Source organism: Mizuhopecten yessoensis, unplaced genomic scaffold (genome assembly GCF_002113885.1).
Source record: "Mizuhopecten yessoensis strain PY_sf001 unplaced genomic scaffold, ASM211388v2 scaffold7283, whole genome shotgun sequence".
Classification (NCBI taxonomy): domain Eukaryota; kingdom Metazoa; phylum Mollusca; class Bivalvia; order Pectinida; family Pectinidae; genus Mizuhopecten; species Mizuhopecten yessoensis.
The window spans coordinates 290,878-306,749 of NW_018406970.1; the positions used below are offsets into that span (position 1 = coordinate 290,878).

General features: G+C 36.3%; 1 protein-coding gene across 1 annotated transcript in view; it reads left to right on the forward strand.

The window, feature by feature from the left end:
• LOC110453350 (angiopoietin-related protein 7-like) overlaps nt 1-14,339 on the forward strand; it is a 15,289-nt gene extending 950 nt beyond the window's left edge. Inside the window, exons 2-5 of the mRNA XM_021502266.1 lie at nt 6,845-6,957; nt 9,849-9,945; nt 11,613-11,774; nt 13,758-14,339. Of these exons, the coding sequence (XP_021357941.1) occupies nt 6,845-6,957; nt 9,849-9,945; nt 11,613-11,774; nt 13,758-14,014 (629 nt within the window). The 3' untranslated portion in view covers nt 14,015-14,339. The remainder of the gene's footprint in view (nt 1-6,844; nt 6,958-9,848; nt 9,946-11,612; nt 11,775-13,757) is intronic.
• The last annotated feature ends 1,533 nt before the right edge of the window (nt 14,340-15,872 follow it).

Consider the following 15,872-nt stretch of genomic DNA (forward strand, 5'->3'; position numbering starts at 1 on the left):
GGGGGGGTCAAGGTCGAATACAACATCCGCCCACCTCTCACCTGATTGGCTAGGTCATTTCTGTCAAATTACGGAAACTGCCGAAGGGAGTAGTCTTTTAGTTTTCTGGAGAACGGAATAGAAAACGGGAGAGATTTGAAAATTATTGAAGATTATATAGAGTAAATAAAATAGAAGTGTGTTAATGATATTTATACATCAACATTAGATGAAATGTTATCAATTGTCTATATAGAGCTTTTGTGTGACTGAGGTTCAATTCGACCTGTGTGAGGCATGAAAAAAATACACAAAATATGAACTCCGCAAATAAGATGTTTTTCTGATTAAGAGTTAGTTACGATTATTGACTTTCATTGTTGTTGAGCGATAGACCTCCTATTAATCCAATACAAAGCTTGTCATGGCAACCTCGCTCAATCGGAGAGGTCAGTGACTGAGCATCATGTCATTTTAGATTATATATATAGTGTATGCATTCGTGCGGAACCTCATTTCTTCATATGTGAAACGTAAACCACCAAGACTAAATGTATTATCATGTACGAAGAACATGCACCATTACACTTGAAAAGAAATTTATTGGATCCCTACTATTCATTTGCTATATATATATCACATGAAGTATAAATTTGATTTCAAAAACAACATTTTCTTTTTAAAATTCCTGGAACATATCGAATCGACCCTGGTGTTTCATGCTTTGTTTTTACTAATCAATAAATCTCATTAAAAGCCTGCTAAAATTAACTAGTTTTGTTACCTAGTAATATTCTATCAACTATCGATAGCTTAATGTATCTTTCACACTTGCAGGAACATTTCAATTACTTTGTTAATTTTAAGTAATGAAACAGATAGAGGTCATATAACTTACTTCCGTTGGAGATCAAATAACATAAATGTCCACCGATGTCAATGTCCACACGACATTAAGGTAAACTCAACAGCAAATTTTATGTCAACCATGACGAATACACTTTCACCGTCATTAATGAAAACTTAACAGTGTCTCGGCATTGTAGCTTCGCTTAAACAGCAAGACGATACAAAAGTTTCAACAAAAAACCGCTATTCGACAGATAAACAAAACACGAAATGTCATTGCACCTATAACATTTAGTAATTGATTCAGTGGACAAAAATAGAAGGGGAACTGGCTTATTTAAAATTAATAATTAATAAAGAGTTTATATTTTGAACCCTGTCACTACTCAAAAGAGATAATTGTGCCTATTAAGGTTACACTGCATCAAACAGCTGTTTCGTTCCTCTACGACTAATAAGTGATGTTGGGGGCCTAAAAAGGAGGAAAATTCAAACTGGTCTTAACGACTGTTAAATATAACGGAACATGCATAAAGCTTCTTAAAAAGAAGGGGGATACTTGTTGATTTCATATGAATAATGAATAAATTGAAAATAATCTGAACCCTGCTACTACTCAAAATAGATAAGCATGACCTTTGGTTACCTCGGAAACCCAGCAATCCACCAGGGGAGGCTTCCATCCTTTATCTTGAAAGATTAACATAAAACACATTTGTGATTGCAACTATGACATTAAATAATAGATACAGTATGCTAAAATGAATTGTACTGCACTATAGAGCTGTCACCTTATTCTAAGACCCATAGGTTAACACTGTTTAGACTAAGGCAACCTATGAGCAAATGTACATGTAAGATTTATATGGAAACCATTTTGGGAATAGTCTTTTGGAATAGTAAGCGTCCCTGCAGGTAGGGCGTAAGAATTGTACCTGCTGCCCCAATTGCATGATCGTAAGAGGCGACTTAATTTGGGATCTTATCTTTTTAAACAACTTTCTTCTTCCTAATGTCTCCCTTGACAATGCCACACTTTGGCCTATAGTTGAGCGTTCGTCCCTGTGAGGAAGGCGTTGGGTTCTGTCCCCCTGGCCGAGACATAACAGAGTCTGTAAGAATGGAAGTTTCTACTCCTGCTTAACGCTCAGCAATTGAGGAGTGGGACGACTGGCTCGCCCGTTGTCAGTATAATGTGACCGGGTTGGATGTCCTGATGGGTGTCGTCGACAGTATGTTTCAGTGCGGTAGCACTATAAAATCGGCATCAGTTCCGCGCTATCACAAGGAGACAAACACGAACATATCGCAGCCTCCCAAAAAACACAGGCATACACTACACGCATGCATATTGCACACAGGGAAGGCCGTCCTTAAATGACCATAGCTGTTTAAAGGACGTAAAACAGTACCAAAACCAAACCAAACATTCTTCTGCTTCATCGACGACCATGTAAATATACATCGAATCCGAGTAATGTTATGTCATTAAAGTGCAAATAAGGTAGCGATAACGAAACAACACAGCACTATGACTATTTTTTTCCCTTCGAATTTGTAACAATCTTTCTTATTGGATATCTTGCCTGGGTCTATGTTTCTATAGACCCCGCGCTCTACCGGGGTCTATAAAAGCACGTGCGAGGGGAGATAACTCAAACTAAAATCACTCTTCATAACCACAAAGATGGCGTCCGACACACACAAGCGTTCGAGGTTTGGAAATCATTAACAGGATGAAATAGACTACACGCAATCTAAAACGATAGCAAATTCAATGAAACAGGTGTNGGGGGGGGGGGGGGGCGCTAGAGTGCTTTTTGGCTCGGGGCCGTAGACCCCTCCTTTCCGAGAGATAACTAATAATGCATTTATGTTGAAGAAAATTTACAGTTTTTGATATGACCTGATTTCTAACAATGCGACCTCGCCTCCTACCATAAGTAAACACTTTCATAGATTTGATAGAGACGCAATTACTCGTGTCACGCAATGTTTTTTGGTTTGATTATCAGTTCGGATATTGACCTTGTTGATTGATGTTCCTTATTACTGTTTAAGTGTAAATTCAAGAGTACACGTAATGCGGGTATTTCATTTGACAAATTCATTGGTACACTATATTTTACATAAACAAAATTGTTTTTGATGAATACGGATCATTTGGTTTGGTTTTGTTTAGTATTGTTTAACGTCCTATCAATAGCTATGGTCATTTAAGGACAGCCTCCCCTGTGTGCAAGATGCATGCGTGTAGTGTATACGTGTGTGTTTTGGGAGGCTGCGATATGTTCGTGTTTGTCTCTTTGTGAGAGTGCGGAACTGATGCCGACTTTATAGTGCTACTGTATTGAAACATACTGTCGAAGACACCCAGCAGGACATCCAACCCGGTCACATTATACTGACAACGGGCGAACCAGTCGTCCCACTCCTCAATTGCTGAGCGTTAAGCAGGAGTAGAAACTTCCATTCTTACAGACTCTGTTATGTCTCGGCCAGGGGAGAGAACCCAACGCCTTCCTCACAGGGGTGAACGCTCAACTAAAGTGAGGCATTGTCAAGGGAGACATTAGGAAGACGAAAGGTGTTTAGAAAGAAGAGAAAATATAAAATCCCAAATTTAGTCGCCTCTTACGATCATGCCATGGGGGCAGCAGGTACAATTCTTACGCCCTTCCTGCAGGGACAAATACGGATCATACTTTAATATTTTAGTTTCCCTGTCCCACCGAAGGCAGTACACTTGATAACTTTACTATTGTTTTCCGTGCATTTACCGCTGATTAGATGTTATGTTATTATTGGGGGTCAAGATCAATCGTTCGATTTGGTCTCGCCCGATTGCATTTCCAATCTTAGAACAATGTTTTGATGATTTCTTTTAACTCTATTTTCTTCTCTTTTTTTACTTTTTATTAAAATAGATTTTTTCAATATATCATTTTTTTTTAAATTCATTTTTTTTTTTACAAAAGTTTGCAATGTATAAGTTTTTTCCGGATTTTTTTTTTTTTTAATTCTCATGCTGATTTAGTTTTTGGTAGTTGATGCAACATCAGATTAACCCTTTGCTAATATGTTATATTATTTCGTTCATTATATTTAACTCAGTATTAAGGTATGCAATAAATTGCGTGCTTTAAAATAAGTTATTACTGTAAGACTTTTCATGTCAGACTTCATTTATCGTAGGAGGCGACTTATGTGGGAAACCCCTACAGAATTGGAGATTTGCTTTGGTGTCCTCTTTTTGAGGACACAAAGGCGACCAAAATAAATCTGCTGCGCCCCCATTGCAATATTTGGGATCTTTATCCTATTTCAATTTCTAACTACCTTTTAGTTCTTGGCACCTTGCTTGACATCACCTCACTTTTGGCTTGGATGTTAAGCGCGCCCAGGTGAGGAAGGTCATGGATTCTGTCCCTAGGCCGGGACATACCAAAGTCCTAAACAATTGTTGTTCCCTGCTCAACGTTCAGCATTAAGGAACTGATTCAACCATTGTCAGTATAATGTGATTGGGTGGGGTGTCCTGTATGGTGACTTCGGCATGGCATTTCTGTGAGATAGCACTATAAAGTTGCCATCAGATCCGCGCTATCACAAGGTGTCAAACACATCAACATGCTTTGCCTCCTGCATACACTCACGCATACACTAAGCTGCCTAAGATGCATTCGTGTAGTGTGTGCGTGTGTTTTGGAAGGCTTCGGTATGTCCGTGTTTGTCTCCTTGTGATAGCGCGGAACTGATGCCGACTTGATGTCCAAATCATTTTAACTTTAGAAGCAAACTCGGACTGAGCATTTGGTTTAGCTAGTATAAGACCCCGAAGTGGGCGATGTCGCCGATTGTTGGCCGATATTGGTTAAATATTATCAGGTCATGCATGCCGAAAACTGGAATATAAATTGTTGCAAACTGATGTTTTAAAGCGGTAAATTATATAATATTGCATATGTTACCGTCTTGGCATAAATCTAATTCATGAATATTGTGAAATTAATGTAAACCCTTACATTCGTTTTTGGTTCAATATTCCTTTTATTTACAATTTCCATCGTTTTTATTAAAAAAAATATGCAGATTTTGTTATAATATTCAACGACAAAATATCAATGTACATATTCGCAGCATTATTCATCCCAACAGGCACATTCGCTTATTCACATGAATACAAACAAAACACTATATAAAATACTTGACTGATTGGGTACACTTTGGCTTAGTAAGTTGTTGTCAGCGGTTTAGAGTGGAAACACTGGTCATTTGCACACTTTACTTGACAAAGGAAACAGACGATTTCGAAAGCTCGCAAATTTAAGCTTTCAATAACTGTTTTCGTTCCAAACAACTTAGCATTTATTATTCATACCGAACTGATGAATTTTATACCAAAAAACATGTTATATGATATTAGAAAGCGGCTTGACAATAAAACTAAACTTAATAATAATTGGCAATTATTTTCTGACATTCCCATTGGATTTACCGTAAGACTAGAACTACAGATATGTTTAGTTGTTCAACCAAGTAGTAAATTGAATTCTTTTTTAATTGCCCTGGGACCACCATTTACACAATTTTTGTGCGATTATCTATTATTACGACGTGATTTTTTCTGTTAATGAATAAGATCACTTCATTTAAATTATCCAATCGTGTGATTGTATTGACTTAGATACAATATTACATTTGACTGTTTGTATTCGTTGTTCTAAAGCCAATTTTACATTTGCATTTTTTTCTGCAATCTTAATCTTAATGTATGTCATTAACGGAACGCTGATGATGGTTATTTATCTGTTATTGACTTTTGTTAAGGTGAATATGTGGTTAAATGGACCTTGTAAAGTGATATTGACCGAGACGAAGTCCGGGACAATTGAACAAAATATTAACTGGAATAAAAGTCATAAGTTGTTATATTAGATGTGTGAAGTCATGTCGTTTTATTGTTAAACATCACGGAACGTATTTTTTTTTTTAAAGGTACTGCACTTGGTTGATAGCAAGATGGCTGTTATTCCCTACTTATCGTTCAGCATTTAGGTTTTTCGCAACAACTGATGCACCCGTTGTCGGTATCATGTGACCGGTTTGAATACTTTGCTGGGTGCATTTGGTATGGTATTTCACTGAGGTAGCACTCTATAGTTGGCATCAGATCCACGCTATCGCAACGAGGTAAACACAAGAAACATACCCTGCCTCAAGTAAATGTACACACAAGCATGCATACATTTCACACATGGAGGCATGTCCCTAAATGACTGTCCCTGCAGATAGGGCGTAAGAATTATACCTGCTGCCCCAATTTCATGATCGTAAGAAGCAACTAAATTTGGGATTTTATCTTTTCTCTTCTTTTTAAACAACTTTCTTCTTCCTAATGTCTCCCTTGACAATGCATCGCCTTTGTCCTTTAGTTGAGCGTTCGCCCCTTTGAGGAAGGCTTTGGGTTCTGTTCCCTGTCCGAGTCTTTAAAAATGGTAGTTTTTACTCCTGCTTTACGCTCAGCAATTTAGGAGTGAGACGACTAGTTCGCCCGTTTTCAGTATAATGTGACCGGGCTGGGTGTCCTGCTTGGTGGCTTCGGCAGTATGTTTCAGTGAGGCAGCACTATAAAGTCGGCATCAGTTCCACGCAAGCATGCATCTTGCACACGGGGGAGACCGTCCATAAATTACCATAGCTATTGATAGGACGTTAAACAATACTAAATCAAACCAAACCAATCCTTAAATGACCTGTCTGTTAATAGGACGTTAAACAATATACAAACAAAGCAATCCATGTATATCTAACAAAACCAAATAGTAAATCTATAATTCATATTTCAATCTCATTAATATAAACTTTTCTTATATTGAAATAATCATTACTTTCATAGTGAACAACCTTTACTTAATACTTAATGGATAATGTAATGAAATTTCTCTTGAACAATTTGTTGTGGAAATAGTCATCAGAATGAATCCATCTAAACATGTGTTATTGGTTTGTATAGGGCTGGTCAGCTGCAGTGACGTCACCTGTTCCGGGATACACGAGATTACCCCAAACACGGGGTCAACGTTCATGGTTTATTGTGATGTCAACACAACAGGAGGACCCTGGACTGTATGTATTCTGTGTGACAAGTTGTATTGCTCTGCCATTGTATAGGGTAGAGGATATATAGTTTTACCCAGGTTAGTCCCATTCAAACGCGTCCCGTCCTGAATCAGTGATCACTTATGCGGTATCATTTGATAACAAATTTTATAAACAGTTTATACAAAATTAAATTATATAAATACCTTAGATGTTTCGGGTTTTTTTAGAATTTCATGATAAGGGCGAATGTCAATGTTGCTATATTTTAAAAACCACCCAACTGAGTTATCAGTCAAGCGACTATATTTTGTAGCAAAATTTGAAAATAAACTGTATACACAAATCGATAACGAGACTATCTCATAACAGAGGAGATCGTGAATTGTATAAAGGTTACCAAGGTCAAGGCTGAGGTCACCATTAATATTTATGAATATGTCAACCAACGCATTATCATCAGTCTAGCATGTTTATCGTTGATGGGTGCTGATCATTCCAGATAGTTCTTGAGTTTTTCATGGCGATTGAGGAATTGATTTATTACAAACATTTAAGGTTTCTAAGCAGACATCACTAATGTGATAGCTTTTCACCTGTGTGTGTGCTACGTTCTTTTTTCGAGATACAATGTGGTAGATATAAGTGGTGGACAATTTATTGTTGTGTAACGTTAATGCCCTCAATATCTTTTCAGAGTAGTGGCAAGGTCTATACTAAGCATACTTTACACATTATGCTATTAGAACTTAACCAGTACTTCTTAAAATCAAATTTTAAAAAAAGGTTTTAACGCATCTCCTCGTTTGTTTCAACATTAGTGAGGATTAATTTGGATTTTTAACTTTTGGGTTTCTAGCATCACCGATGAGTTACAGAAGGAAGAAATCGCTGTATGATGCGGTGTAACTCATGTTTGACATACTGTGTCGATTACCTAATGTTTACATAGCAACCACCTGTGTGCGTGTTACGTTCTGCCCTTAATATAATCAATAAAAACATTGTGTAAGGCGTAATGTTGCTACAGTAGTTTAAGTACTCTATCGATTAAGCCAACGTTAATGTCTTGTATATCCAATGTTAATTATCATATTGAATGGTGAATCGTTTTATGATGTAAAATTAATTGCATTATCAGAACTAACACGGATGTTTCATAGAAACGTTTTTGATATTCATTTAACACGATCTGGGTAAGTAGACCTTTAAAACTATCGCAAATATAACAGAACATTACCGTATTTTTTTGTCGTAATAAAGACATAATTACAGAAAATATCAAGTACCAGCTTTGAAGTATAGAAATCGTCGAACGTGTATTGTGGATTTTCTTTCTACTCAAATTATAGTTGCATTTGAAAGGCAAGCATTGACGTGTTTGAGAAATAGAACAGTTTTGATTCCCCAACATTACACTACATTGTTACAAAAATAAATCAATGCTAGGAGTTCGTCATATTTTCAGCCGTAGACAAAAGCAAGGTTTACATGAATTTGTGTTGATTGTTAAGCAAACATATTTCAGACTTAACAAACTGTGCACCGGACAACAACTGTGGTATTGGTAAATACGTTACTATTTTGATCATAGGATTTAACTAACGCCAATAACTAACGTTAGGGTACCCAAACAGTAACACGTTTCATAGATACAATGCAGCATTTTTATTTTGCAATTCAGGTAAATGGTATATATTCTTTATCAAAATTGATTTAATTCTAAACTAGTTTTTGTCTACTTTGCTCCTTCATGTTTTTTTCATTAACTAAAATACAAATGGAAATTAATTAATTAATTAAAAAGTATTCTCACGGTACGACAATATAAATATCCTTTAACATTTTTAAAAATAGAAACTATTTTCAATGCATTTTGTTATATTCATAATTTGACAATCATAATGAGGTGTTCAATTTTTGGTTATCCCACCTGCTAAATTGTCGAAGTGAATAGGCCTTATTCATGGACATGGTGCTGATATCTAAAACTTCCATACATAAAATTAAAGCGAAATGCATATATATTTTCATTATAGTACAAAGCTTGGTTTGGGTGTGCTTTATGCCCTTTTAACAGCTATGGTCATGTAAGGATATGCCCATTTTTGGATGTGGTTGGGAAACCGGAGTACCTGGAAATCCATCGACCTGCGGAAAGTATCCGGTGACTGTCCAACGTAGGACTCGAAACCGCGACCCAGTGGTGAATGTCTAGTGATCGTAGATGGCCAGACGCCTTAACCAATCGGACACTGCAGACACTTCCGTTAATAAAAAAGAATGTTCATGTAACTTAATTGCAATAAAAAAAAATCTTGAGAAATGTTTACCCTCTTTTAAAGAAGTTTTTGTGATCTTTTGAATGATATCTAAAAACAGACTTGGATGTCTGAAGACACTATTCAGATGTGAAATTACAAATTATAGACATTAGAGCGAGATAATTTTTAGAGTATAGCTTGAACACAATTTTGCTATCGATGAACTGTGTTCGCTTAAACAGTTAATCAGGATGGTCGGGTGGCGCAATGGATAACGCACTCGTCTTTCACCAAAGCGGCTTCGGTTCGATTAAGCCTGCCCGACCACGTGGGTTGTATCTAGGTACTCCGGTTTCCTCTCACATCAAGACCATCCGCGCGCTAACATTCGGCCAATAAGAGGGATTTATATAAGTTGTAATAACTTGTACTACAATTGTTGTCGATCTAATAAAATGAAGGTCTTATATCTTTATAACAATTATTCTCACATGTCTCTTATAACTAAAGCATTTATTACACATGTTGTTTGTAGATGTAGAAAACCAAAATCAAAATCACATTTTACTGACCATATGGTTAATTCCTCAACAGTGTCTATATCAAATAATATTGATCAAATTGATGGGGTTTTTACCCACTCATATGTTGCAGGTAATACAGAACAGGCAAGTCGATGATGTAGACTTTAATCGGAACTGGAACGAATACAAGAACGGTTTCGGTAATTTAGAAGGTGACTTTTGGTTAGGTGAGTAAAAAAGGCTGGTCAAGAATTCTACAAAGTTTGAGGGCCGATTGCAATTCTTAAAGAAAAAATAATCAAATTATTTCGGACCTCTCAGTTAGGTCTTAAAATTACTGTTTAATGAAATATTGCTTTTAACGTACTGATCGCACTAGTCTTAATAAGATTCATAGTGCAGTTATCACTTGCAATGATTTCGTTATTTATTATAGTTATAATATCTGATATGTCCTGGCGCCAAATAGAACGGAAATTATCACATTTTTAATAAATAGAGATGGGGAAACCGGAACTCAATGTCTGCACACAAAAAAAGAACAACTAATTTGATTTAACATCAAATCAAACGGAAAACATTATGATTAAACCCCCAAATTATATATAGGTGAAACCAGGTATTTTGTAAAGTCAATCCTGAATCACATGTGGTTCCCATCATGGCTGTATCCTGTTAAGTCTAGGAAAATGTAAAGGTCACCAAAGTTTTGAGATACAGTGTACAGGTCTAATCAGTGTAGCTACTAGTACAAATTTGGAAATGAGGTCAACAATGAACATTTCGATACCGTTTATTAAAGGCCATTTGGTAGGTAACTCTAACAACAACAGACTCTGGAGAAGCGCATCAGGTATGATATACAATTGCTCATCCTCGAAATGCCAGGGGTTTTGCTCAATTACGTTCACTGGCCCTCTGGAAGATGTTATTGGTTCTGTTAGCGCCACCTTGTGGATGATATAACTGGACTAGTTTGAACATTTGAATGTACTTTGCACCTCTGGAACATGAAATGAGGTTCTGTGCGCGCTACCTTGTTGATGATGAAACTGGTCAAATTCAACTTTAAATGTACATCAAAGCATCGTGCGGCAGCTAGCTGGTAAAACGACTTGCTTTTAAAGCCGGGTGATGCTGCTCTGTAAACTTCAATGGAGAGGTATCAGCCTAGCAATTGGTTAGCTTTTTTGCCTGAAACCAATCGAATAGCTAATCGAGTGTCTTGGAATTTGTCAGTATTGCAGAGAACATAAGTAACCCCTTGGACTTTGAGGATGGCAATTCCCGTAGGTAGGGAAGGCTGGAGGAAAGGAAATTTACTCTCCGATATTAACCATGTTAACTGCTGTTCTTACTCAGACGACGAAATGTTCATCAACAACAAACTCACTCCATATAGACACCTAATTTAAAATAAAAACAAAATAATATGGATAATAAAAACTTTGAATGTTAAACAAATGGTGTTTGAAAAACAAGCATTTGGATTGCCATTCGTTACGAGAAAGATTTCCTCTTAAACCGTGCTTTATTCATCGCTTAAAAACTAAAACATTGTTGATAATGTTGTGCATAATCTTTGTACAAACAAACCATAATTCGATCTAAAAATCGATAAACTAGGGCACAAAATGAACAAGGAAACATTAACATGAAAAAGGACAGGGCAAATAAAACAATATGTTCCAGAAGGGTAAGCGTCTATTGTTTTATCGACGACCTTTTTATGTAAATCTAGGTTAAATTCAATTACTAGCACACCCTCATAGCGAAAACAGGGGTAATGCAAACAAAACAGGACAAAGTATTTGATAAAAGACCGTCGACCTTCACATCAAACAAAACTATTTATATCATAATTTTAAGCACATATCGTCTTATTACTCCACAGGAAATGAAAACATATATCAACTGACGCTGACTCCGTGTATGTTACGAGTCGAGTTAGAAGACTGGGCAGGTAACAAGAGGTATGCTGAATACACATCCTTCAAAATTGCGAACGAAGCCAACAACTACAGACTACAAATTAGTGGATATTCTGGGGATGTTTGTAAGTTGAGAATTACGTTTTCGTTTAAATAATAAAATTGAAGGCAAAAAGGCAAGATTCATTGAAATATTTACACTACATATGGTACATTGATATGTCGCTCGATCAAGTCTCAAACATGCGGAAAGACAAGCTAGTCCGAGGGGGTTTGGATAAAAAGTATTTTTTTATATTTGCTTCATTTTTTTTTTTTTTTCACCGAAGAAACGAAATCATTCCAATGTTACAAAACATGGGTCTCTGGGTCTTATACAGTTGAGGGAGGGGGATACTATCTTTTATTTGACATCATATAATGTTAGGGTTTTTCTTCCAGCAACTTGAACTGAGTTCCCTCTTTATTTCGTCTTTCTGGTGATTATTTCACGTAACAAGGTAGCGGACTTTGCTGGTGGACTCTCAGTCCCCGAGTGGCAGTAACCTTGTAGCTTGAAATGAAATGTATTCCAGCAAGGTTCATAAAAAATACTGTTCTAATGATAACATTTCTCTTTTTGCCAATGGTTGTACATTTGCAACGTTATTTAAGGTTTCACAGGCACCTTTCTCTTTTAGCTGAATATCTGCATATGTTTTGGAACTCTTTAAAATTGGCCTTTTTTCCTTTGACTTAAATACCACTTATGAGTCGCACATTCAAAATTGCCAAATGATACAGTTAAATGTCTTCTTTGCTTGGCCTTCTGCACTGAAGAATTATATTTTAAATACATGCTTCCATACACTGTATTTGTCGTGATTATTTTAGACTCTCAACGACGTCTGTAAAAAGAAAACAAGACAGAAAAATTGATAACAAATATTGTTTTTCCCTTCTCATAAGCTTAAGGAAATGTGTATAGAATGTTATCGTCTTGGAAGTGTTAAAGCCTACACTATTGGCAAACCAAAGCAAGCCAGGAATAAATTAATTGATGCTTGATAATTATAATATTTTTATAATGTAATAATGATACAGTCTAAACAAAATATATCTTATGATTTTTTAAAACAATTTATTTAAAATTAATACGTTTTAACATCCATGATTAAGCTTCCGCAAATTAGCATGCGGTATTCTTTTCATTATTCAACCTCCGCAAAATTTACCCCGCTTTTTACAATATTCAATTATAGCCTTTGGCTGAGGTCGATACCTGGATATATCGACCCGAGACAAGATATATTGACAGAGGACGCAGTCCGAGGTCAATATATCTTTTCTCGGGTCGATAAATCCAGGTATTGACCGGAGTCAAAGGCTACAATTGTTTTATTATTTTCAAGACAGTTATGTTAGCAATCTGAAAAAACACAGCAAAATGCTGCGGAAGCGGGACGAAAAGTTCGTTTGGAGACACGTCATTATTCTATTTTTAGAAACACCCAGTCCTTCAACAAAAATCACGCGCCCCAAGTCAATATCGGTTTTTATCGGTGGACACGTGATTCACTTCTGGCCAATCACTTGTCGGGAATAGTATGAAAAAATAATAACCTCTGTTAATTCGTTTGTTGTACTATTCAGAATTTGCCCAATTAATCAGCTTCATTTGTCCGTTTGTCCATAATTGAGTCTCTACAAATCCGTTTGTCAATTCAATAGTTCCCGGTGATCCATTCGTCTCACTAGTCCGCCCTCAAATAATCCGTCCAGCTTTCCGCCTCTACTAATCCGTTTGTCTCACTATTCAGCCTGCACCTATCACTTGGTCCAATTTTTCAGCCTCGACAAATCAGTCTGCACACTTTTCAGCCTCCACTAATCCGTTTGTCCAAATTTCCATCCTCCAAAACTCCGTTTGTTAATTATTCAGTCCCCGCTAATCAAAACAACCTGACATTTTGCATGTGTTTAGGGGATAGGTTTACAGTTTTCGTATATTGTATGTTATGTATACTTATCCTAGTAATTCAGCCAGCTTATACAAAAAAAAAATCTTCTTTGCATGCTATCCTCTGCATATTCATTCCGAAATCAGATCAGCTTCATTGAATTTTCAGATGATGCATTTGCGTATCACGATGGGAGAGATTTCTGCACAATAGGCAGCGACAATGATAACGATGCATTGGTTGACTGTGCTTTTATATCCGAAAGTGGCTGGTGGATGGACAGGTGTTCCTTTTGTAATCTCAATAGCATTCGAACCCCGATCCTGCCATCTGTCGGTAACAATAGGTTCATCGAATGGTATGATTACATACCCGGAGGATCGTACGAGACTTTAAAAAACACCAAAATGATGCTTAGGAAATGAATTGTGAATGGTACATTGCTTCTAGCCATTAAAATTGGTATGTAGAATGTTGCCAGCAAATTGTTGGACAATCCGGAAAGTGGTGTGGGAATTTGGTTTGTAACGTTAGAATAGTGCGTGGTGATTATAATGAGACATTGTCTAGCCATCAAACCTTAACTAGTTATATTTGATATATTACGGAAAGTGATACCGGAATTCGGTTTGTAACGTAAGAATAGTCCATCGTGATTATTATGAGACATTTTCTAGCCATCAAATTTTAACTAGTTAGATATTCCGGAAAGTGATACCGGAATTAGATTTGTAATGTTAGAATAGTCGATCGTGATCTTCAGACATTTTCTAGCATGTATATGCTGAGATGATAGTTTCCATTACTCGATACTTCTAACATTAGCATGAATAGAATATTTCGCTTAAAAATGTTATTTGATGAATAAAGCCAAATAGTGATTTAAGTACATTTTATAATGCAGATTTCTGTTGATACACCGAAAATTTCCATGGAATTTTTCATTGCCATTTGCAATTACAGCATACACATTAACATTGTTAATTTTAAGTGTGACGTCATTATCAGGTTTTGTAATAGTCAGCTTATTCGTCGAATGGTTCTTGTAGTTATTAATGTAAGAAAGTAATGTGAATCATAGAAATATCTCAATTATATAAGCACAGAAGTAAAAACAAACATGCAACCAGCAAAATTTTGTGTCAAATTTTCTGCCAAACACTGTATATAGGGCAATTTTCGCTACAGATTAAATTTCGCCTATTTCGCCCTCCGTATTGAGTGCGAAATTATCATTACAGCGAATATAAGTTAACAACATAATACACATAGTAATTAAAAGTGAGGGCGAAATTCACACTGGGAGAAATGTGATCTCATAAGCGAATTGCGAACGCTTGAATGGGTGAAAATTTCCCGGTAAATAGTATTTACATATCAAAACAAATACTTGACAAGGAGCATAACCATACAGTTATTTCGGAATTCACTTATGTTAAAACTGTAACAGGAAAGAGAATAGTGTGCTTCCACCGGGGATCGAACCCTCGATCTCAAGGTTCCTAGTCGGACGCTCTACCACTAAGCTAAAGCTCGAAGCTAGAAGGCGACCTTTATCCTATGTACAATTAAAACCTGCCACAAAGCATATCCGATCGCCCGATTTCTTGTTTAATACTATTTATAATGAAGAATCCCCCTACATGTAGTATACGAACATGTGTTCTGGTATTATGCGATCGTATTGAACAGAATGTTGGTTATGAAAATAGTCCGTTGTCGTGTTTTTTTTGTTTTAAGTATTTTTTTAATAATTGTGTTTTTAGAAGTTGGCGGAAATCCCTTAAAATTTGACAATTATTTGTGTTGATTTAAAGTATAGTTTGTTCTGAAATTATTTTTAATTTGCTTGCATACCGATTTAAATAATGCGTAACAAATATACATTTATTCTTTCGGAGACAGTGCCTATAATGGTCCATATGTTCGTCATTAAGAATGAGCTTCTTTGCAAGTCTGGGGGAAAAAAGGCCTGCTGTATCCCAGTTCATGGTTAAGAGGCTACTAATGTGGGCCCCTGCAGAACCAGGGGCCTTCTGTGTCTTCTGCTAAGGGACATTAATGAAACCAGCATCGATCCGTTGTTCCCATCTATCGTTTTACATCAATTTTGAAACAGATTTTATGATTTTTTATCAATCAATCTTGTTCATACAAATGTCAGCACACAGGGGTCTACATGTGGAAGGGAACCCAGCTGAAATGAAAACTCGACTTTGTAATTCTGTTATAATTCAAACTTTGAAATGAAACGTTTTTATTTTACATCAATTTTGAAACAGA